Here is a 24,562-nt window from a genome sequence, read left to right on the forward strand (position 1 = left end):
AGAATTTGATTTTAGATCCAGATAATTCTTCAGACAACCAATCCTCACTCGACAGCCGATGAAATTCAGCAGAGTAACCTTGACTAGACTGAAGCCTATGCTGAAGTCATTTACTATCTAAATCTCTTGACAGAGGTCTTGTAAGTTTAGCCTAATTAGACAAACACATTTAAATCACACAATCTTCAATTCTCTGGTCTGTTGGTGGCTTTTTGACGAAATTTCACTGGACTTTGAATATGATAACCAAACTTTCCAAACGTTTTCGGCTGCCGACTTTTTGGCTGATTTTTCAAATTCGCCCAAAAGAAATTATATTGGCAACTTCGGAGCGGCAACAGCGACAAAAAAAAGTCGAAATCAGGACACGTTGAAATCTCTAGGGAATTACACTTATATATCACCAACTAGAAACAAATCAAACACAATAAAAATCCAAGGTAAGTAAGTATAGTATAACACTTTAGGGTCTATTAATAAGGAAAATAACACACTAGGTATGGAAAAATGTCTTTGACTCACTATTTGAGGCAATAATCCACAATTAGAAATTCGTAAATAACACATGGGTTTGTTGACATCGGAGAGTTTTAACTATAGATTCACTGCATTTTGACTCCCTCCCCTTATTTGCAAATACATCAGAGCTAGAGTTGATGTAGGATAGGAAATATCCTACATCATTTGGGATAGGCTATATATTTGCACATTATGGGGGTAGAGGCTTGGTGATAAAGTATAATGGAGCTGTAGTGGAAATTTGGTAGCTGCAATTATTCTGCTTATTATAAAGTATGATTTTTTTTTTCTTGACATATTTCTTTCTGAACAACCCCAATCTAGGCTTATGCCCAAAGCACTTTTCTTTTGTGTCATTTGAGCTGAAGATCTGTTTTATAAGGTTTTGCTTTTACAATATGTGGATTATTAAAGGTCATCAAAGGTCCATGTTCTATACATTGAGAAGAAGTAGAGTTAGGTGCTTCAAAATATCTTCCCATAAAATCATTAAGGATTTTATGGATAATCCTTATATCACTCCAAGCTGCGATTTAAGGTAATTAAGGTAATTTAAGGATCTAGATGTATTCATTAAAGTTTCATTCCCCCAACTCAGTTACTTTCCAGAGTTGCTAGAATCTCCTAAACTAGAATTTTACCATAGTCTGATCACAAAAACTTTTCAAAGTGTAGTAGAGAGTAAATTACTGATTTTGGATTCAACCTTTCAATGGTCTGTCTGATAATGATACTAGCTTGTAGCCCAGTGTCAATCTTAAATCTCCTGCTGAATTGATTCTTAGGTTTGTATATGGTTGATCATCAACTTTATCTATCACTAGTTCACAGATGAATAGCTAATCAATCTATAGAATATCTAAACTGAATATGTTCACAATCCTTTTGTTACCAAAACAAACATTTAATAAGTGGTTAGGTTTTCTGCAGTTGCTGTGAGATTTGCTTTTGTGGTACACTAGTGATTCTGAAAAAAATCTCCTCCACAGAAGTAACATTCACAGGTTTCAACAATCTGTTCTAATTTTTCTTGACAATGCCAACTTCATGTTTTATCTACTAGCTGTGACTGGTTGATTCTGCTGACATTGTCCTCAGTTGTGCCTGGGCTTCTGTGTATGCTCTTGCCACTTTGGTAACATCTGAGAGGTTTGAGTCTGACCCTGACTGAAGTAGTCTTTTATGAATCTTTTGAGATGATGGTCCAATGATGAGGTGATATATAGGCAGTCAGACACTTGCATTTTTAATTTATTTGCATATTGTTCTATTGTTTGGCCTTCCCTCTAGTCATGTTTGTAGAAAATATATATTGTGACTGAAGTAGTCATTCAAATTTGGCTAGGTATGCTCTAACTTTTCTTTATCCTCGTTTTTTAGTGTATAAGTGCTAAAAGCTCTTGTCCTTTTTATCACGCCAAATGAGCCAATATGCAAATTTGATTTTTTCACTTTTTTCTGCTCAAGGTTCAACCAAACATCAGATTGGCATGACTTGTGAATCTTCTCCAAGGTTCTTTTAGATTTTCTAATTCCAAGTAAAGTACAAGATATTATCCATCTTCTATTCTGACACCATGTAAAAACACTTCTCTTTAAGCATTTACTTCAAATCCTGGGTCATAAACCCATAATATGCAATCATAAACAAAGACATAACCAATACAAAACACTACACACACATATAATGCAAGCAAATATTCATGTCCATAAATATTACAAGCTGCTTGACCTTATTCAGCAGATCTACCCCCAAGCAACTCCATTAATTTATACCCAGAGGGCAGAGATTTTCTTTGAATGAGGAGGCCTTTGTGAACAATTATTTTGTAGAGAAGAATGGTGAGTACTATAAAAAATGAAAGTATTGCTTGGACAAATGTATAAAGTTATAAGGAGACTATGTAGAAAAACAAAATTATGAAAAAATGTTTTTTTATCTTGTTATGTCAGAACTTTTCAGATCACCCTCATCTATACTCATCATCTTTTTTATTATAAAAAAAGGCTTTCCAGAAACTTTCTCAGCTTACGTTTTTCATGAATATAGATGCTTATGAGTAGTAAGAGAAAATAGTATAAAATTTTCTAAAAATACCTATTTTTATGTAAAGCAAATAGCTAGCATATGCATAAATTTAAGACATAATTTTGGCTTTAATTTTTTTTCTCCAGTGGTCATTCAGTAAATAAAATCAGTTTTCCCACCCCAAGCAACAAGAGATGCTTACCCTCCCTAGTGCTAGTACCATGTGATAGGAGGGGATGGTTCAAGACAATTGATTGACTCTTTGGCAGAGGGGATATATTTGGGAATCATAGTTGATAAGGAACTAAAATTTAACAAACATGCACAAACAGCAGTCGCCAAAGCATCCCAGACCCTTGGCATAATCAAGCACGCTGTACACAGCAGATCATCCAAAGTTGTCTGTACAAGGGTATTGTGCAACCATTGCTAGAATTTGGTATGCATAATGCAACACCCCTGAACAAGGGTGGTTTGCAAAAAATAAAATGAAGTCCAAAGATGGGCAATAAAAGCTCTTGATGGATGCAAGAATCTTGACTACCCATCTTGATTGATTAAGCTAATGCTCCCAACACTTGTGTACAGGCATTGAAGAGGGGATGTCATGATGACATAAGCTTTTGAATGCTGACTCCTCCTGTCAAAAGTAATTTCAGTTTGATGAATACTCCACACCAAGGGGGCATAGTAGGAAGTTTAAACCACATTAGCTAAAATGAACAGAAATTATTCTGTAATGTGGGCACCACCCTGCCCCAGGAAGTTTTACTTAAATAATTTGCTGGTTATCAAAAGAGCATATCAGCAACCAAATAGCAATGGCTTATTGTATGAAGTTCGAACTTCAAGGGGGATGTTCAACAGACCAAAAGGTAAATTATGAATACCACTCCCACTACTACCACTAGTGCTACTACTGTTAGTACTGCTACTACAACTGGTATTGCTTTTGCTACTACTATGAATACTACTGCAGCTGAGGCCAAGAGTATAATGGTGAATATTTCTGGGAATATTGAGGGAGAAGCTGAAAATAATCAAAACATGTTGTGTGTATCTAGTTTTTTTAAAAGTGCATATCAGCATTAGGCTATCTTAGAAATGGCTTGGTGTCAACTTGATTTTAATTAAGAAATCAAGTTTTAATTCAACACCTTAAAACTTTCAGGGCTTGCTGTAGTTATGCCTCCTGTGCCTTCTAAAGACCAACACACAATTTGCACTTTACTGAAAACAAAATACTTATATATATATATATATATATATATATATATATATATATATATATATATATATATATATATATATATATATATATATATATATATATATATATATATATATATATATATATATATAACTGTCAATCCACATTCATTGTTGTTTTTTAGTATTTTGTGTTACAAGGGTGTTATTTTATTATTACTAATTTAAAAAAAACTTTTCTACAAAGCAAGTTTTTCAAAGAAAAGTAGAGATTTCCATTAAACCAAAAATGAGCAGAAATAAAGTCAAACAATGTTCCAAGTGTAAAACTACCACAAATCACCATCAACAAATAAATGAAACAAAATCAGACATAGATTACAACAAATAACTGAGTCAAACTCACAGCAAGGAAAAGTTAACATGATTTGGGCTGACCACCCCCATGCCTTCTCAAGACCAGAATATAATTTATACTTTACTAAATATAAAATACATTTCAAATGTTTTCACTTTTTGACTTTAATATACAAGAATTATTAAGACTTTGAGGAATAAACATCAATATTTGTAAATTGAGCTGACAATCCACAGCCATTTCTTTTATTCAGTAAAGTGCAAATCATGTTCTGGTCTTGAGAAGGCATTGGGGTTGACAGCTCTGCTCATGTTAACTTTGACTCATTTTGAGTTTGGCTTGGTTTTTTATTTTGAAGTCTATTTGTTTTGGGTTTCATTTAGTTATTGATGGTGATTTATGGTGGTTTTATGCTTCGAAGATTATTTAACTTTGTTTCTACACATTTCTGGTTTAATGGAGCTCTTTGGAAAATTTGTTTTATGGAAAATTTTTTAATTAATTTGTGTTTGTGTTTTATTGACATGGTCTTTTTCATGGAATTATCTTTATATCTTGTAGTTTCTTTCCATAAGAATCCATTGTTTGGCTTGCTATATGTATGAGAAAAACTTTTTCAATGATTTTTAATCCTGATACAAATAGTATTGCTTAATTTAATTGTATGCCTCCTCAATTTGACATGAAAAAAATAAAACTTAATGCCATCCCAAGAAGATTCTATATATGCTCTTTGACATCCTGGATACATATACACTCTTTTGATTTGTTTAAAAGAGCAGAAATAGTAATAATAGTAGCCCTGCAAGTTTCAACTTAATACCCCCACTTGTTCTCAAGATATTGCTGAGGTGTCTGATTTGTAGCTGTATGCCCAGCACCGTTTGATTTAGTTTTAAAGAATAGTAAGACAATTAAATAACTCTGAGGGGGAGGGTAACAGACTTGTTATATTCCTAGAGATATAATTACTGGACTTTTATACTAGGCTGAACAAAATGCTGTCTCAAGAGTTTGATCAGAGTTGAATGGGTTTGGGAGCAGGCCTGTTTGCCCTCCAATGACTTTTGACTCTTAAAAACGGCACTAGAACTTTTTGATTGAGTTCAACATCTGTCTAAATATTCCTTGAAAGGTTCACCTTAATGCTCTTAGCATCAAATCTTTGATTTTTAATTGAATTAGCTCCTTTAAAAGTTGCAATGCTATTTCTAGCTATTAGACATAGGCCTATTGTTTAGCCTATGATACTGTCTCTTATATGCCCTTTTGAAAACCTCTATGAATTTAGTTTTTTGATTTACTTTAAACTCCCCCTAAACGTTCCCTAAAAATTTCATCTGAATAGCCTGAGCATCATTAGCAATAGTTGTAGCAGCTTTAGTAGCAGTATGTCCATAGCTACTTTGGTTTCTTCAACATTGCCTTCAAAATGCACTGATGATTCAACTAAGCCTTGTACTATCAACCATTCCTGAAGCATTTCTGATATATCCTCTTGAAAACATGTTTGGGCTTAGTGGGTTTTGATTTAGTTCCATATAGTTTCAATATTTTCTAATGATTTTCTCCTTAGTATCCTTAGCTTTAGTAGGAGCAGAAGTAGTACCAGCAGCAATAGTAAGAGCATTAGAATTAATAGTAATAGCTTTAGATTTATGGCAGTAGTAGTGGTAGAGGTAGTAATAATAGTAGCAGTAGTAGAATGAGCAGAAGTAGTAACATTAGGATGCAAATATTGTCTTTTGGTTAGTTCAACATCCCCCACAACAAGCCCTGTTAGTTTCCACTTAACACACCAAAATATTCCTGAAATATTGTTGATATACCCTTTTAACAACTTGCATACAGACATTTCCCCTTCAAAATTTCCTGAAAATTCCATCTTCATATCCTTAGGCATAGCTGTAATAGTATTCACAGTAGTTGTATTGATATTGCTAGGTGTATTATTAATAGTAATAGCACTAGTACTGGTGCTCTTAGCCTTACAAGTAGTTGTAATAGGAGCAGTAGTTGAAGTAGTAGTAAATGTAACAGCAGTAGCAGTGGTGATAGTTGTAGTAGTATGCAAACATTACCTTTTTGGTCAATTGATCTTCTCTGTTCATTTGAAAGTTCCAAACTAATATACTGAGACATTCCTGAGTTATGCCCTTTTGTCAACCCATTTAAACATAACATGTTTTGATTTAGTTCAACACTCCCTCAACATTCTCCAAAAGACTCACCTGAATGCCCTTTGTCCTTTCGGAAAGTAAAGGTCAAATATGCTCACCTTTCTCAATAAAATATTCTGTATGTAAACAATGTAAAAATTGCCCAACTTACAGCTCTAACCCGGAGGACAATGGGGAGATTGACATCTCCAAACACCTAATTACTGGACCTCTCAGCAAATTTTTACTTCGTCATTTTTACTTTATTGTCATTTTTACTTTATTATCAGTTTTAAAGACTTTCTCAACTATAGCATGGTAAACTACATGAGTTATGTTTATTGATACGAAAACAAATTAAAAGACAAAATATATAGAAACAAGTAAAACTGTTAGTCAATAAATTAATGAAATATAAATAAAAATATGGTTCAGATATTTTTGTTTAATATCAAGACGTTTGTATCACCAGAATGAAAAAAGAAAACTACATTTTCAGAAGCAAATTAGAGTTGAACAAAAAAGACAAAATACTCTTAGTACTAAATAAGCAAAAAAGAGTCACTGTTCTTAGGGAGACATTTAAGAAAATTAATTGTCAGGAAAAGATCGTTGACTATTAAATGTGTACCATTAAATATGGTTAAGATTGATGTATGACTGTCCTAAAACAAAATTCACTAAATACATATTTCATAAATGTTTCAATGTGTTAACTTAGTATCAAGAAGCTACTAGAAAATTATTCTATTGGGCCTTATTTTCCGTTTTTGGTCGAATAAACTCCAGTCACTCCTTATTCCACTTTGATCATGTTTCTGAAAACCACCAAATGGTTTAGTATCCTTTCTGACAATGTAAAAAGATTTTAACTGACTAATTGGTTTTTTCTTCCATGAAGAAGGGTGTGGGGACTGATTAGTAGTTTATAGGTAGTTTGGAAAGTATGCCCTGTTTTGTCTCAAATTTGGTGCAATCTGCTTTTTCTCTGGTTCTCACAAAATAAGACACGCTGTAATTTGTTTTCTTTTTTATGCCAGTCTTCTGACTGGCTCTTTGGCTAATTACATATAATCACCTTTTTATTCCATTTATAGACTCAGAAAATATGTATGCACAATTGTGTACAGGGTAGAGGATCTCCATTTTAATATTGGTTACCATGTAATATATCAAACAGTTCGTGGTAACAAACTGTAGTAAGGAGCGACCCGGCTCAATAGTAACCAAAAGTCTAAAAAATGGAATTTTGGTACCAATAGCTACATCAAAAGAATCCCATTTTAATGCTGATTTTAAATATATAAGTTTCATCAAGTTTAGTCTTACCCATCAAAAGTTACGAGTCTGAGAAAATTTGCGTTATTTTAGAAAATAGGGGAAAACACCCCCTAAAAGTCATAGAATCTTAACGAAAATCACACCATCAGATTCAGCGTATCGGAGAACCCTACTGTAGAAGTTTCAATCTCCTATCTACAAAAATGTGGAATTTTATATTTTTTGCCAGAAGGCAGATCATGGATGCGTGTTTATTTGTTTTTTTGTTTTTTTTTTTCTCGGGGGTGATCGTATTGACCCAGTTGTCCTAGAATGTTGCGAGAGGGCTCATTCTAACGGAAATGCAAAGTTCTAGTGCCCTTTTTAAGTGACCAAAAAAATTGGAGGGCACCTAGGCCCCTCCCACGCTACTTATTTTCCCAAAGTCAACGGATCAAAATTATGAGATAGCCATTTTATTCAGCGTAGTCGAAAAATCTTATAACTATGTCTTTGGGGACGACTTACTCCCCCACAGTCCCCATGGGAGGGGTTACAAGTTCAAAACTTTGACCAGTGCTTACATATAGTAATGGTTATTGGGAAGTGTACAGGCGTTTTCAGGAGGATTTTTTGGTTGGAGGCAGGGGTTGAGAAGAGGGGAATATGCTGGGGGAACTTTCCATCGAGGAATTTGTCATGGGGGAAGAAAATTCCCATAAAGGGAGCGCAGGATTTACTAGCATTACTTAAAAAAAACAATGAAAAATTTTTTTTTTAGCTGGAAGTAAGCAGCAGCATTAAAACTTAAAACGAACAGAAATTATTACCCATATGAGTGGCTCACCTCCTCCTAATACCTTGCTCTTTACGCCAAAGTATTTTTAGTAATTTCAACTATTTATTCTGCGGCTTTTGTGATTCAGGGGTCATTCTTAATGAATTGGGACAAAATTTAAGCTTTAGTGTAAAGAGCGAGGTACTGACGAGGGGGCGAACCCCCTCACATATACCCCCTCACTTATAAAAAGATTCGTAAAAAATTAAAAGTTCTGGTTGCCTTTTAATTAACCGAAAATCGGAGGGCAACTAGGCTTCCTCCCCCGCTCTTTTTTTGTCAAAACCATTCGATCAAAATTATGAGAAAGTCATTTAGCCAAAAAAAAAAATATATACAAATTTCGTTTTAATTATTCCTCTGCGGAGAGCCAAAATCAAAACATGCATTGATTCAAAAACGTTCAGAAATTAAATAAAAGAAACAAGTTTTTTAAATGAAAGTAAGGAGCGACATTAAAACTTAAAACAAACAGAAATTACTCCGTATATGAAAGGGGCTTTTCCTTCTCAACGCCCGCTCTTTACGCTAAAGTTTTTTACTGTTTTAAAACGTAGAGTTAAGAGAAAGAGTCAAACTTTAGCGTAAAGAGCGGGCGTTGAGAAGGAAAAGCCCCTTTCATATACGGAGTAATTTCTGTTCGTTTTAAGTTTTAATGTCGCTCCTTACTTTCATTTAAAAAACTTGTTTCTTTTATTTAATTTATTAAATAGTCATTTGTTTTACATGTATTTTTTTTTAGGATTATATATTTGTTCTGCACTGAGCACTACATCATTAATGCAAAATGTATTCGTCAAATAGTTCACGAGCGAAATATCAAAAAGACGAATGTGTTGATGACGTTCTGCAAAATTTTGACAGGATTGTCTTGGAGCAAGCTCAGTTTGAAAGACGGAAATTTGTTGCATTTGAGAAGAAAAAAGGTTTGTCATTTGTCCTTGTCCATCCTTTTCTTAAAAAAAAAAGTTCCAGCTATATGAAAAGTTCATTTTACTCTCTGAAAATTTAAAACAAGTCTAAACCTTATAATAATTTAAAGATGGATGTGTCAATGTCGTTTTTGCTTTATTGAGTATTATCTACTTTGCCGTTTGTTCTATATAAATTAAGAAATTAGAATTATTGCTCGGACACCATAAATATTTTTGCAGTTTACATAATAACTTTATTGATCCATTGAATAAAATTATTGAAATTTGAATTTTTCAGGAATTACTTTAGTTTCAATTCACCAATCGGAATTTTTGTTAAAACTCTAAAGGAACTAGATCTACGTTGCACACTTTGGTTTTGTTTCCTCGCTTTGACTAAACACTGAAGTTGTTAATCTGTAAGGATTTTAAAATAAATACTTGGTACACCAGCTTGCAAACGTTGCAAACCCCTCATTGCCGAAGATGATTATGAGCTAACAACCGACTGTTGCTTAAAACTCCCCTATATGTCTCACAATTGGTATCGGCTATTTTTGGTTTCAGTGTGTACCTTACTACTGAAGTTGACAACCCCTTTAAACTTTCAAACTGGTATATCTCATGAACGAATTTTCTACCAAAAATGGATGACATATACTTTGATCAGCTGATCAAGAGCTATTGACTGCCGTCGAAAAAAAATCTATCTGTCTTAGTTCAAAAGTTGACTTTTTTGCCGTAGGCCAAGTTTCTAACGTCATAGGAGAGAAGGATGTTCTCTAATTTCTTTAGCAATGAGAGAACTTTTAAGGTTTAAGAGGCACATCTGATACCATTTCTGTACCGCAATCCCAAGTGCGAAAAACCGAATGATAAACTCAGCTGAAATCACGAACAGAAATGGGTAGAAACAATAGATGGCAGCACTTTGGGACCCGTGGGAAAACGCCACTTTTTGTTTCTGTAAATTTTTCTATTTATCACTCAAAGAAGATATATTGGTTGGGGGGCCGGGTAACCGCCGCATATATTTAACACTTATAGATTTTAGTCCATCTTCAATTTGAAACTGGTGCCTGCCTGCTTGCCTGCTAGAACGGAGCTTTCCACCACGCGAACTCCACTTCATTTCACACCTTATAGGCCTGGTTGAAGGACAAGCAAAACCATCCTTTTTGGCCCCAGGCAAGAGTTCTACGAAGCTTTCCAAAATGCAAAGTCATGTTCATCAATCCGGCCTATGGTCAAAACTTTCCATAAAAACCGCAGAGGTTAGACCCTTACCACTTTCTAGGAATAAGCTGAAATCGGGGTGCTAGGAACAAAAAAAAAAAAACAAAAAAAAAACGGCAAAACTGAAGTGTTGCTCTCGCAACACAATTACTAAATTTTATACAACTATATCTACATGCTTTTAATTATGTTAAAGATACTATTTTGATCTTCAGATGCAAGATGATGTTAATAACATTTGCTATTACAGTTTAGTACTTCTATAATAACATCAGCTAATCAGCTATTACAATGTTAGAGAAAAATGCAATTTTCGTATAAAATTGAATATATTATTTTTTTTTTAATTATAAAAGGTACTAGATGTGACAATTTCCTTTTAAATGACCCATTAAACAGCTCTTTTTTTAATTAATTACAAAAGGCACTAGATGTGACAATTTCCATTAACATGACCCATTAAACACCTCTCTAAGGTGTTCCAGTGCCCTGCTATCTGAGGAAAAGAAAAAATAAACAAAAAAAGATGCTGTATATGCCGAATATCGTGGTTTCAGCCACTTTTCTTGAATTTAAGCCAGTATATTTTCATTGTTATTCAAGCTAAGGGGACGGTAAGTTTCCTATATAGGGGTTTCGGACAAGGTGGTTCTAATAGTGTACTTTGTTTTTTTTTATATTTGATTCTATCTTTAGGAGTTATGACTTATTTCATTTTTTACTATGGGGCGTGATAGTCTCTTACTAGGTTACTAGCTACCGCTGCAACCCGGATTGAGTCTTTTTATGAATATTAGTTTAAATAAAGTAGTGTATTGATTGAAAATTTGATTTCGAGTTTCCAAAGGATTTATGCGTAGTTTTTGGACAATATTAATCAGGATAAAAAGAGTTTGGAGAGGTTCTGGAATTGCCAAAAAGTTTGCAAATGTCTGTGTGTGAAATATTTCTTTTAATGATTGAGCATGAATGATAAACTTTGATTGTTTTTATTCTTTCAATTTTGTAAAAGTTTTTCAAAACCATGTGGTTGAGGTATTTGAGCAAAAACAAGGTTTCCTCATCTTCAAAAGATTGTTTTTTTTACTACAACTTTTGATACCACTTTTAAATTATGCATAGATGAATGGTTTTGTTTGATTTGCAGTAATTGTGTACTTTTAGATGTATTAACACTTTCGTTATCCCTGATGATATGCCAGACAACTTCATATTTATTTCTTAGTTTCTTTTGAATAGTATTTTTCTTAAGGATAATTTTCCATTACTGTTGTCGAGAACAAGTTATTCGAACCTGAAGAATGGTTTGAAGATGATAATTCGGGTTCTGTAATGCAATTGCATGTCTCAGCCGTTTCTTCAATCAATTTTATTCGATTTTGAATGGTGGTTACCCATTCAAATCGAATAAAACCTTACCCAAAGTTACCTTAAGTTATCTTACCCATGTAAGGAAGGGTTGCAAAAACTCCAGTCCAAAAAAGAACATCGGTTGACAAAATCAAGTATTGTTATTGAAAAGAATCTCGTTTATGTTATAAAAGTTTTATACTCCATCTGGCTAATATTGCATGATCTAAAAACTTTGAGAATCGCCTGGTTTAGACTTAAAAATTTAGTGAAAAATACACAACGCAATTTTTTTTTTTCAAACAGTTTGTGGTAACAAACTGTAGTAAGGAGCGACCCGGCTCAATAGTAATCAAAACTCTAAAAAATAGAATTTTGATACCAATAGTTACATCAAAAGAACCGCATTTTAAATCTGATTTTAAATATATAAGTTTCATCAAGTTTAATTTTACCCATCAAAAGTTACGAGCCTGAGAAAATTTGCCTTATTTTAGAAAATAAAGGGGACACCCCCTAAAAGTCATGGAATCTTAACGAAAATCGCACCATCAGATTCAGCGTATCAGAGAACCCTAATGTAGAAGTTTCAAGCTCCTATCTACAAAAATGTGGAATTTCGCATTTTTTACCAGAAGACAGATCACGGGTGCGTGTTTTTTTGTTTTTTTTCTCCAGGGGTGATCGTACCGATTCAATGGTCCTAGAATGTCACTAGGAGGCTTCTTCCAACGGAAATTAAAAGTTCTAGTTCCCTTTTTAAGTGACCAAAAATTGGAGGGCACCTAGGCCCCCTCCCACGCTCATTTTCCCCCAAAGTCACCGAATCAAAATTCTGAGATAGCCATTTTATTCCCCATAGTCGAAAAACCTAATAACTATGTCTTTTAATAACTATGTCCCTGTGGGAGGGGCTGCAAGTTACAAGCTTTGACCAGTGTTTACATATAGCAATGGTTATTGGGAAGCGTACAGACGTATTCAGGGGATTTTTTGGTTTGGGTAGGAGAAAGTTGAGGAGGGGGGGTTACGTCGGAGGATCTTTCCATGGAGGAACTTGTCATGGAGGAAGAGAATTTCAATGAAGGGGCGCAGAATTTTCTAGCATTATTTAAAAAAAAACAATTAAAAAAATAAATATGAAAAGTTTTTTCAACTGAAAGTAAGGAGCAGCATTAAAACTTAAAACGAACAGAAATTATTACGCATATGAGGGGTTCACCTCTTCGTAATACCTCGCTCTTTACGCTAAAATATTTTTAGTAATTTCAACTATTTATTCTATGGACTTTGTGATTCAGGGTTCATTCTTGAGGAATTGGGACAAAATTAAGCTTTGGTGTATAGAGTGAGATATTGACGAGGGGTGAACCCCCTCGTATACGTAATAAAAACATAAGAATATAGAGGTTCGTTACGTAAGTTAATTTGTAAATTACGTATATTTTTTATTAATGAAAACGTTTATAAAAATTTAAAGTTCAAGTTTCCTTTTTAAGTAATCAAAAATTGGAGGGCAACTAGGCCTCCTCCCCCGCTCCCTTTTTTCTCAAAATATTCCGATTAAAACTATGAGAAAGCCATTTAGCCCAAAAAATTAATATGCAAATTTCGTTTTAATTATTTATGTGCGGAGAGCCAAAATCAAAACATGAATTAATTCAAAAACGTTCAGAAATTAAATTAAAAAAAACAAGTTTTTTTAACTGAAAGTAAGGAGCGACATTAAAACTTAAAGCAAACAGAAATTACTCCGTATATTAAAGGGGCTTTTCGTCCTCAACGCCCCGCTCTTTACGCTAAAGTTTTTTACTGTTTAAAAATTTGAGTTAAGGGAAAGAGTCAAACTTTAGCGTAAAGAGTGGTGCGTTGAGGAGGAAAAGCCCCTTTCCTATACGGAGTAATTTCTGTTCGTTTTAAGTTTTAACGTCGCTCCCTACTTTCAGTTAAAAAAACATGTTTTTTTATTTAATAGTTGTAAGGAATGCCCCGAGATTAAGTTTTTCTGTTTACAATTGGCCTTGTTACAATAAATTAGTGAAAATACACAGACCAATGGATGGACTACTTGTAAAAATATTGTGACCAAAACAACTCTTCATTCTCTTTACTGGCTTTGAGTTCCTCAAAGGAGAACCAATTAGGTGGAATCTTACATTTTATTCTTTTGATTGGCCTAAAATTCTCAAACGAACAGAGGAGAACTAATCAGATTTTAAAAGTCACTGTTATTCCGTTTTCCTTCTAACATATTCGGTTTTCCTTCTAACATATTCATTTCCTTCTAACATATTCAGTTTTCCTTCTAACATACGCTTAAGAAATAATGTAAATGGCTTGCGAAACTACGTCTCAGACGTAAATCATAGAAAAACTGGATGTCCGTTTTAACATATAATTATTGAAAAGGAATATAGTTTTCTTATCGATCCCTATTTTGCCTTAGCTCCTTTGTCTATTATAAGTTTGACTTTTATGACGATTGACTAAAAGAGTACACTATGCTTTGATTGATTTGAAGAAATTGATGGTTTGATTCGTTGTCATGCAAGATGACCTCCTCCCCCTGCATGCTGACTATCTTCTATTTGTTTTACTTGGATTATGCGATGGCCAGACACAAACACAGGAACAAGTTTCTGGCCTTTGTCAAAAAGCAATCTGCATAAGATACATGAGATAAGGTACATAAAGAGAATCGTAAAAACACTGAATTTTTGGGTGGAAACGGGCCTTAACGCTCACTCCCCCTATTTGTGTACTTATGATATGATACTGGTACGTCTTTACGTTTGTTAACGTATTATACAAGTTTTCTTATAACCTACACAAAAATTTACAAGTTAGAAATTTCAGCCTAATAAAGTTATTCATTACTTTAAACCAACGAAATATTTATAATCCATCTTTATTCAACTGCTATTTGTTTTTAGGCTTAGAATCGCGTATATCAGAATTGACAAATGAAATTGAGCAGACCTCAAAGTTGTTGGAGGTTACACTAGCACACGTGCAAGACGAAGAAAATGCATTGAAAGAAGCCCAATCAACTTACAAAAGGTACTTTTGTTTAGCCTAAAGGTATAACTGATATTTTAATCTTGTGATTTGGGCAAGAATTTGGCCAACAGCACTGCACATTTGACAGGAATAACTGAGCAAAAAGTATGCATGACTGCCAACTCACCGTGGCTTTTTATTCACTAATTAAAGATAAATGCTTGAAAAGAAAAGCCAGCTTGAGGCTAGCTAGGCCACTTCGCTTGCTTGAAGATATGCCAATTCTGTACATTCTTTTAAAATGAATTTATTCCGTTACTATACAAAGCAAAATGCGTGTTTCATTCATATTTCAAGTTATTTGATTTGCATGGAATGGTATTGTCTGCAATTAATAACTATGAAGTGATCGCCGGTTGTGTCTGTTGGCACAGGGTTGGAAGCTCCAGCTTGTCACCAGGGATTCTCGGGCTCAACTCCAAAGTCAACAATTTTGTCATGAAATTATAGTAGAAAATTAGGTTATTAGTGTAGTCCACGAAATTAGTGTATTTCCAATCAGTCCACCTATCTTTTTTAAAAGCTGGCGTCTTGTCTAGTGAGTTGACTTAATAAAAGGCTCAAAGTATTTAGAGGAACTGTCAGACTTGGAATGTTTCTAATCTGCCCATATCAAGGTAGGTATAACACTGGAAACATTTTCAACAAGCGTAGACCAAAAGCAGCTGCTTGACTTGGGAAATTTCCGATAGGCCTAGACCAAAAGAAGTTACCGAACTTAGAATTGTTATATTCGTTGCGGGATCCACCCACGGACAAAAGGAGTTTCGAGATTTGGAGCATATTCAATGACGTACTTATTTTTCCAATCGTTTCTTGTTTTTTTTTTTTTTAGGTTAGATATGTACCCTGAAGTAAGGAGACCTAATACCGCAAGTTATATTTTCAAACGGATGTTAATGCACGAAATACATTTTGAACGTCCAATCGGCATAAAACTTATACAACATGTACCCTGTCCCACCTGAACTTCAGTGCGCAATAGTTTTGGCAAAAGGGGTAAATTGCATAAGTATTTTGCTTTTAACTGATCGGTTTAAAAGAGGTATATACCATGGATTAGGATATTCTAAAACATAACCAAAATTGGTTCAAAGAGTTTTAAGTCTATGAAATTGTTCAAAATCTTGAAAGTGGCCCTCTTTCGTAGAACCGATGCTAGCTGTCAAACTACTAGGATTGGATCTGGTAGCATTGGATCGTAAATGAACAAAATGAGATTGACAACAGTCAGAAACAAATGAATTGGCAACAGTCTTGTTCTTCTGACTCCTCAGCTACACCACTACAAAGTCCATATAAATAGTTAAACTTAGAACCATTGTGGAATGATCCCGCCATTTTAGGCTTCCTGGGCTTCCAATCGATCTAAGTCTAGGCTGCGGGATTTCGGTGAACAGTCCAAAACCAAACTATATTTTGACTGAGTGCAAAAATTTGAGTGAGTTCAAGCTGCAGATCTGATTTGGCGGTCAGCAAAAAGGTGGGGCATTTTATACCTTGTTTGATCTGGAATCAAACAGCAAATTTTAACCTGTAGAATGAAAAGCCGAAATGGCCGAAAAGCCGAAAGTGGCCTGTCCAACACCAAGCTCCATCCCACTGTCAACTTTTTGTAGAAATATAGTCATGGCTACGCTTGTTTGGACGGGAATTGTCAAAAAATTTCCAATCTGCATGATTAAAGAACAAAATTGAGTCATTTCCCCCAGCAATAATCCCAACCCATATATCATGGTAGGGTAAAATGTGCTTGCAGCCGTAATCCTCAAGACCTGTAATTCCCAAGTCACTACCAAATATTGGCTCAAAGCGGTAGATGTGTTGCTACTTGCTTGAAATCAAATTGTACAAGGAATTTAACCTGTCTGATACGAGGCAGAAATTAGGCTTTTTGCCCGTCAAACATCACTCCATCACCGACTTTTTAGTAGAAGGACGGGCAGGGGTTTTTCTGATCAGCTTGAGACTTACGGGGTAAGTGCCTTGAGTAAATGGGAGAAAAATAATTATGGTTTACTGAGATGTAGGCCCTTACCATTACAATTTTGCGAAAGTGCGTTTCTCCGTTTGAAACTTGGGGAACAAGGGGATAGAAAAGACGAATCCTCAGAGGCACACATGACTTCCAAGGTCAGCCTATTTTTTTAAAGGAAATTACCGATTTGTTTTGAAAATGGATCAGCACATAGCTACAGTTAAGCAGACTGTTTACGTCAAGTTTCACATCACTACTTTCACTGGTCGAAGTGGTAGCAATGTTCAAATTACGAAAAGTCAGGGATTCTGTGAACTAGGAAATTTAGATGCTTGCTAATGCCTGGAATATGACTGTCAGCGATCTAAAATTTCTTTGAGAAGTATCTTTGGTAATAGGTACCCGCCTACCAAAGTTCAAGTGAATTTTAGCACTTTCGACCTTTTGGTTGCTCCGCCAGTAAGCTACCTCAGAGGCCACCAATCTCAGGCTGATGTCAGGCTATTAGTCCCGGGTAAACAAATATAATTTCTTTAATCCTCCATTGGTTGACCACACTAAATTCGACCGTCTGATGGCCCAGCAGCTTCGCTTCCTCATAACTTAGCCCAAAGCTGTCTCTTGATAGCACATATGTATTCTTATGACTGGATTTCCTGGCGAGTTTGCTGTTCGCCATTTTTCCTGGCCCTACTCCTCCTGACACGATTAATATAGTTTCTTGATTTATATATCTACAGTAGTTATATTTTTTTTTTTCTTAGCCAAAAAACTTGTCCTTGCTGAAGATAGGAGCAAGAACTTAATTGGCATTTAAGAATGAAATAATCAATTGTCATCTGTAAGAATTATTTTTCTTGTTGAGATACTTTTTTTTATATCAACGAAACTTTTCTCAAAGAAACATAAAATTTTATCGAAAGCCAAGAACTAATTTTTTTGAAGGCAGCAAGACAGAATCGTAGCTGACCTAGATATATATTTACTGACACTCTAGCATTTTTCAATAAGAACAAACATGAAAAGAATTTTATAGTTAAGTCTTGACACTTCACTTTCTATAGAGAACGGTAGCCCACTCTGGTTTGTTGTAATTTCTGTTTTATTTGTTGTTTGAATTCATTATTCTTTTTAGTTTGTGTTCTTTAGATTTCAGCCTATTCCATCATTGCACATTCTGTCAGTTTTCACTTTAACCAATTATATGATGGTATTTCTTCTCATTTTAGTTCTTAATTTTACTCTTTACTTTAAAAAAAACTTTGTTCAGACTTGATAAAAATTAATTGAAATGGATTTTTGTGCAACGAATTTTTCGTATTAATACTTGCTGTTTTACAATCAGATAATCTTTTTATTCGTTTTAGCTTACGTCGGGCTATTCAGAATAAAATGGAGCTGAATAAACTGAAGCAACAGCAAGATGCCGTCAAAAAGTTCCACGCTGATTCTTTGCGATCTCAAATTCAAGCTCGACTTTCTGCGTGCATTCGTACCGAGGAAAAGATCCAGGTAAAAAAGAAATAAAATGGAATTTAATTTTTTTAATACGTACAAACACGAATACAAACCACTTTTTTGATGTACTTTTTCATAATGGTGTATGGTCAAAAATAAATACCCCCCCCCCCAACAATTTATCTGTCGTTCTCTTTGCAAAAGATGCATGCCAATTAACACGGAATTTTCAGCAATGAGCTGTTTTACATTTTATTTTTGTTGTTTGATTCGTTAATTTCAGTTTCTTTTATTAATTGCACAGTTTAAACTAGTACCAGTTAGTGGCTTTCCGTTACTCTGTATGTGTAAATAAGCAGTTACAAGCATTGTAATAGAACTAAATGAGACAGACCTAATTCGTTAAGTACGTATCTTCATTGTGGGTAACCTATATGAGTTGGGCGTATTTTGTCAAAAAGAAGCCATTATTGCGACGGTACGTAAAGTACGTTTATTTTGCTAATTATCCTTCTTTGGACGTTTCTTTGTTTTATTAGTGATTTGAAATAATTTATAAATGAGATTTTGCTTTTTACTAAGCAATTAGGTGATCTCCTAAACTTTCATTGTATGAAAAAAAAAAATGAACTGAATATCAGAAATACTGATTTTCACTGATGGTATGCTAGATTTGTTTTTTCAGATTTCATCAAAAACGAAATTCAGCTAATTTTGGTGAATAATTGATAAGTTTAAATAAAATAACTCTACTTTTTTTTGCTTCCTTCATAATCTTTTTCGTTTTTTCACTAATGGGTGTTACATGACTAGAAACTGATTGCCGAAGAGATTAAATAAAACCACTGGTCTTTATAAAAAGAAACAAATTGTAGGTACCTGCACGCATGGGATGTGGTTAAAGACGAAAAAAATGTATTTCAGGTCATTATTTTTACAGAAGGAGATCCTTCGGACCACTCTTGGTTGAAGAAATCCTTCATACCTTCCCTTGCTTCTGGTATGGTGTTTAATCTTTTGGTTGTTTAACGTTTACTTTAGATACTTAAGTTTTAAACCAGCGAAGAAATTGGAAAAAATTAAAAAGAAAAAAATTCCTCTCTTCCACTATTCAAAAAAAATCAGAAATTTATGGTAGTTTTTCCATGGCCCAAATATCAATATAACAAAGAGATTAAATAGCAAAAAGAAAATATATTCGATTCGCCATTAAGCACTTTTTCTGAATATAATAACCACTACCATTGCAATTACTTGCCTTCCCTCTTATCCCTTCCCGAGGCCGAGATTTAGCCCCAGGATATTTTGTCCGTTTCAGCAGTCGTATCAATTTTCGCAGTACATGCTTAGTTTGAAATCTCAAAATGTCATTAAAACAACAATAAAACCAAAAACTTAGAGATAATCTGTGCTTGTGTGTATTTCTGATGTCATTCATAAAATCTGTGATTAGTAAATCTATAAATCTATCCACAAAGATTATAATTTGTCTTGGCCACTGCTAATAAATATTTGCGAAAGTTTTTATTTTTCCTTTACACCGATCTGTATTTGTCCAAAATTGAAATACTATTTATTCTTATATATTTAATGTTTGAGTCTGTTGTTTTTTTTTGCGAAATCAGCCCTAATAGTTTTTCTGTCATAAGTATGTGAACAACTTTATAGAAAAATCATGTAACAACATATTTAGTGACAGCGCAGTGGATAAGACCGGGGATCACGATAAAGGTTTTTTCGGTTCAATCCCGGATTTCACAAGGAACTTGTTCTAATGATCTTGTTACAATCTTTTGTTTCTTCTGTTTGAATTGATTTTCTTATGACTGTTTGTATCTAGCTCAAGACGATATTGCGTACGTAAATAATTTAAACAACATTTATATCCACCCTAAATTAAGATTTCTATTTTTTTATATTTGGCCGAAGATGTAGGACTATATTTTACCTTAGAGGTACAAGAGAGTCTATGTTTGGTAAAACAAATTGCTTTTATTAAAACTAATTTGAGTTTTAACTTGATTATAAAAACTTGTACTTAAAGGTACAAGTTTTTATATGTTATTAAAACAGCAAGACTGCATTGTCATATATAGTCATAATGATCCTATTATCATATCATCATAAGCATGAAATCCGACAGAATTCTGAGAGTAGCCTAGGGCTATACCCATGAATTGGAGGGAGGAGTGAGGAGACTTCAAAGAAATGGTAACATTAGCGATTACTATATATGTAAAGATGAGCCAAATAGAAAAGAGTAACTCATCTTTAAATATTCCATTATTGGATGAAATTCAAATTGGTATTAGGGACCAAAGCATGTTACCAAAGATTGCTGATTTTGGTTCGATTTTGTTTACTAAATGATATTATGAATTAATTAATTGCGAGAAATTACCGAAAAAATTGATACATACAGCAGAAATTGTCGATTTTTTTCGGTAGCCTGGGGCTATATCTTGGCTCTTGGAAAGGGTAGGAATAAATATCAGATGCATTTTTCTCCATTAAGTAAGGAGGCATCACCCAGTTGAGAGTTAAAAAAAAACTTTATGGAAATAATGGCTTAAAGGTCACACGTTCGCTCTGGTCTAAAAAAAGAGAATTCCCCATGGAAAATTCCTCCTTGTGGAAAAATCTCTCTCTGTGGACCCTCCCCTCGTAAAACTATCACCTGAAGAAAATTCCCCTCCCCGTCTATTATTGGCGATCGTATGTTTCGAATTAAAAATTGTTTAAAAATCTCCCCCCCCCCCCACTTAGAAAATTCTCTGGCAATTCCCCTTTAAACTGGGATTTGAGTACATAAATAGAAAACACGATAATGCACTGAGCTGATGATTAGGACCATCAATTTTTTCCAAACGTCATGTTTTGCACAATAAACTTAATCCTAGATTGTATAAAGTTGTCCTTTACTCTATATTTACATAAATTATTAATTAATTTATTTTGATTACATATGTAAAGGGATATACATATTACATATGCAGATTCCAATTACATATAAGCTATAATTCTTTCATAAAAAGATATTTTCGTCAAGCCTATATTGAGGGCAAATTATTGAAGGGTACTGAAGCAGACTCTTGTAGTTTGTTGAAAATAAATAAGCACTCCCTACGACCAAGCTACAATGCAAATGCATCAAAACAATCGAAGAAGAGTAAAAAAAGGATCTAGCCGTACGCCTCCTCTTTTAATTTTACTTCTGAAGCTGGGTTCTGACAGCTTGAATGAGTAGGCTACTCACTTCAAAGGTTGAACAACTGCCAAACACATTTTTACCTAATTCACCAATCGTTTTTGCCACCTCCTTCCATGCATTATCTTTGGCTCCCAGGTCCTTGTACTCTTTGCAACGTATATCATAGATTACAGGATATGATTTAATGCTTGTTATTAATTTTTCAGCATCTATTTTCTTCTGTTTTTTTTCAAATATGGACTTACTATACGATTTTTTTTTAAGTTGAAGCGTGGCGAAGCGATTTTTTCAAGAGGCCTTTTGGTGGCTCGACGAAGCAATTCTCACTTGGCAAAGCAACACTTTGCTCTGTCAGAACTAAGTTTGAAACTTAATAAGACATCACAATATCGGTAGCACCAAACATACAAACAATCGGGTTGCTATGCCACCCAGGCAAAAATAAAAAGTACTTGCAATAATGAAAGACAAAGCATGCATATCTTGAATGTCTTAAACATTAAATAATGGCCCCAGATCTGACAGAAAAAGGATCAGATGGTCATAATACACCGAATAACATCTAGCTAAACTTCATTTATATTTCTCTCTTTCTCTTCTTCGATATTCCTTTTCAGTTCTCTCTGCCTTCTCTCTTCTTTTGCCTGTGCACTGATTAGTTGAATGTAGGTTTGTACAAACGCGAAATAGACATTTTTTTTTCAAATAAGCTGCATCATTATCTTTCTTAAGACATTTTTTTTAGAAAACAATAAGAAAGAAACGCCCAGAACTTGCTGTGTTGAAGGAACAGGACAGAAGAGTTTCGATGATTTGGGAGGTTGTTTTTGCTAAGAATAAACAGAAGTGTACGTATACGTTTTTTTCTCCTTCTTTCTTGCTTCATAGACTGTATATACAGAGTGGATGAAAAATCTTCAAAGGCAATTATTTAAACTGACAGAAGTATGTACTAAAACATAATATTCTAATCGTTTCTGTCATTCGAAATCCTGCTTTGACGAAGTGACCTGTTCTGACGAATTATTAAAGTAGCAAGAACAGTGGAAATTAAATCTGCTTGCTTGAATTAGGTAAGTGGAACTTATACAACCATGTATATCTTTAAAAACTGAAAAAACCGGGAATTCAATTTTTAATGAAAAAGACCTCCATATGCACGTACGCATTTTTTGGTAGTGGGGGTGCCAATAAAAAAAGAAATGTGGTTGAACATTCCGTAAAAAATAAGCCAAAAACATTAGGCACCATACAGCTTAACAAGGTGTAACTTCCCTTTGAAATTTAGTTTAGTCTAGCAATAATTAGATTGTTAATATTCCAATCTTTACACACCAGAAGCGTTGCCAAATTCAACAAATTAGTTTTTTGTATTTGTTTTCACTGTTCAACTTGACAACACTGATGAAAATAAAAACCTTAGAAAATTGCTTTCATCAGGTATGAATAGACTTGAGTTGGGTCCAGGGGCAAGAAAGGTTTTTGTTTTGTGTCCTTGGTGCTTTCATGCTAAATATTTGCGAAACTCCAGCTCAATCTGACATAAAAATGGAATGTTTTTAGCTGTATTGGAAAACTGCAAAAGAGGAAGTTCTAGCTCGTCTCTGAAAAATAAACATCCAATGTCGTTTGGGGTTACCCAGAAAAATCATAAACTTAAGTATGAAAACCTAAATAAAAATTTAAGGGGTATTTATTGCTGTTCTTTTAATTGGGCTTTATCGAAATCTAAATTTTGACAAACTGAAATTAAGTCCTTTTTTTAATTCTCTTGTTGTGGTGCGTACACGGCCAATCAATGGTGTTCGTACCTCTTAATTCTCATACCAGCTTATACTATTGCACCAAAGTGTCCCCTTTGTCAGCTCTCATAACCTTTGATATGAAAGTGCACATGTTTCAGTGTAAAAAAAAAAGATAATGGCTATCAAGGGCCATGATTGACAACTATACTGTTTGCAATATATTTTACATATATGTAGCAGGCAGCAGTTTCAAACTGAAGGTAGACTAAAATCTTAAAGCGCTTAAGAAATGTTTTTTAATGCGCTTAAGAATGCCAAAATGTTTTCATGGAAAATGTATTAAAAAAATGAATAATTTTTTTACTGATCCAAACAAAGAACACTTTCTTGTCGGTCCAAAAGTGCTGTCCTCTACTTTTACAAGCCGCTTCTGTTCGTGATTTTGGTGGAATTGGGATTACATTTTCAGTGTTTCTGACTGATTTAGGGGAATGGTATTATCTATGCCTCCTAAGAGTTGCTATTTTTTATTCTTATCGATACTCATTGAAGAGTCGTTTAATCTTTATTACATCATTTTTTTAGGGAGGGGGTCTGGTCATGAGATCCACCATTTTGAAAATTTTGAGGGCCTGGTTTGGTGTACGTCGGAAAGAATTAGAAAATGGCCGCTCAAAAACAAGCTTGGAGGGAAGTAGATTGGGTGCAAAAATTTTGCCCATGAGAATTATCAATCAATATTAGCTTAGTTTTCGCCCCATACACTATACCCCCCCCCCCAAACCTTCCCGTCGCCAACTTTCTAACAGATAGGCCGGCATGTAGCATCAGTTCGAACTGGAATCCCGTAAATAATTTCTATCTGCGTGGATACAGAACCAAAGTGGAACAGTCGTCCCTTTAATACCCTCATATCCTTACTGCTTGCGCTTCCAATTTTTAGGTGTGATTGTATGTTCTTGTACCTTGTTTAAATTGGAAACGTTCAATTGTTTCCAATCTGTACGGTTCGAAGCAGAAAGTGAATCCTACCCCCTCGACAACTCTTCTCCCTCTCACCGCCGTCTCTTTGCAGCAAAATATGCATATTTTTTCCCTGTGAAGAAACATGATCATACAAGATAACCTTGATTTTTACATACAATTTTAGAAACAACAACATAGATTGTGTCAGGTTTTACACTGTGGGACGAAATAATAAATCATTAGCTTATATTAATGGTACCATTGATACATGG

General features: G+C 34.3%; 1 protein-coding gene across 5 annotated transcripts in view; it reads left to right on the top strand.

Annotated features, from left to right (window-relative positions):
* Positions 1-24,562, top strand: part of LOC136030187 (uncharacterized) — a 55,037-nt gene that overhangs the window by 5,961 nt on the left and 24,514 nt on the right. For 4 of the 5 annotated variants that reach the window (XM_065708935.1, XM_065708934.1, XM_065708938.1 and 1 more), the window contains exons 2-5: positions 9,115-9,298; positions 14,806-14,932; positions 18,278-18,422; positions 22,325-22,427. In XM_065708935.1, the coding sequence (XP_065565007.1) occupies positions 9,160-9,298; positions 14,806-14,932; positions 18,278-18,422; positions 22,325-22,427 (514 nt within the window). In that variant the 5' untranslated portion in view covers positions 9,115-9,159. Of the gene's footprint in view, positions 1-341; positions 441-9,114; positions 9,299-14,805; positions 14,933-18,277; positions 18,423-22,324; positions 22,428-24,562 lie in introns of those variants that run through there. The other variant, XM_065708937.1, reaches the window with a different exon arrangement.

The sequence above is a fragment of the Artemia franciscana genome, chromosome 8, assembly GCF_032884065.1.
Source record: "Artemia franciscana chromosome 8, ASM3288406v1, whole genome shotgun sequence".
NCBI lineage: Eukaryota > Metazoa > Arthropoda > Branchiopoda > Anostraca > Artemiidae > Artemia > Artemia franciscana.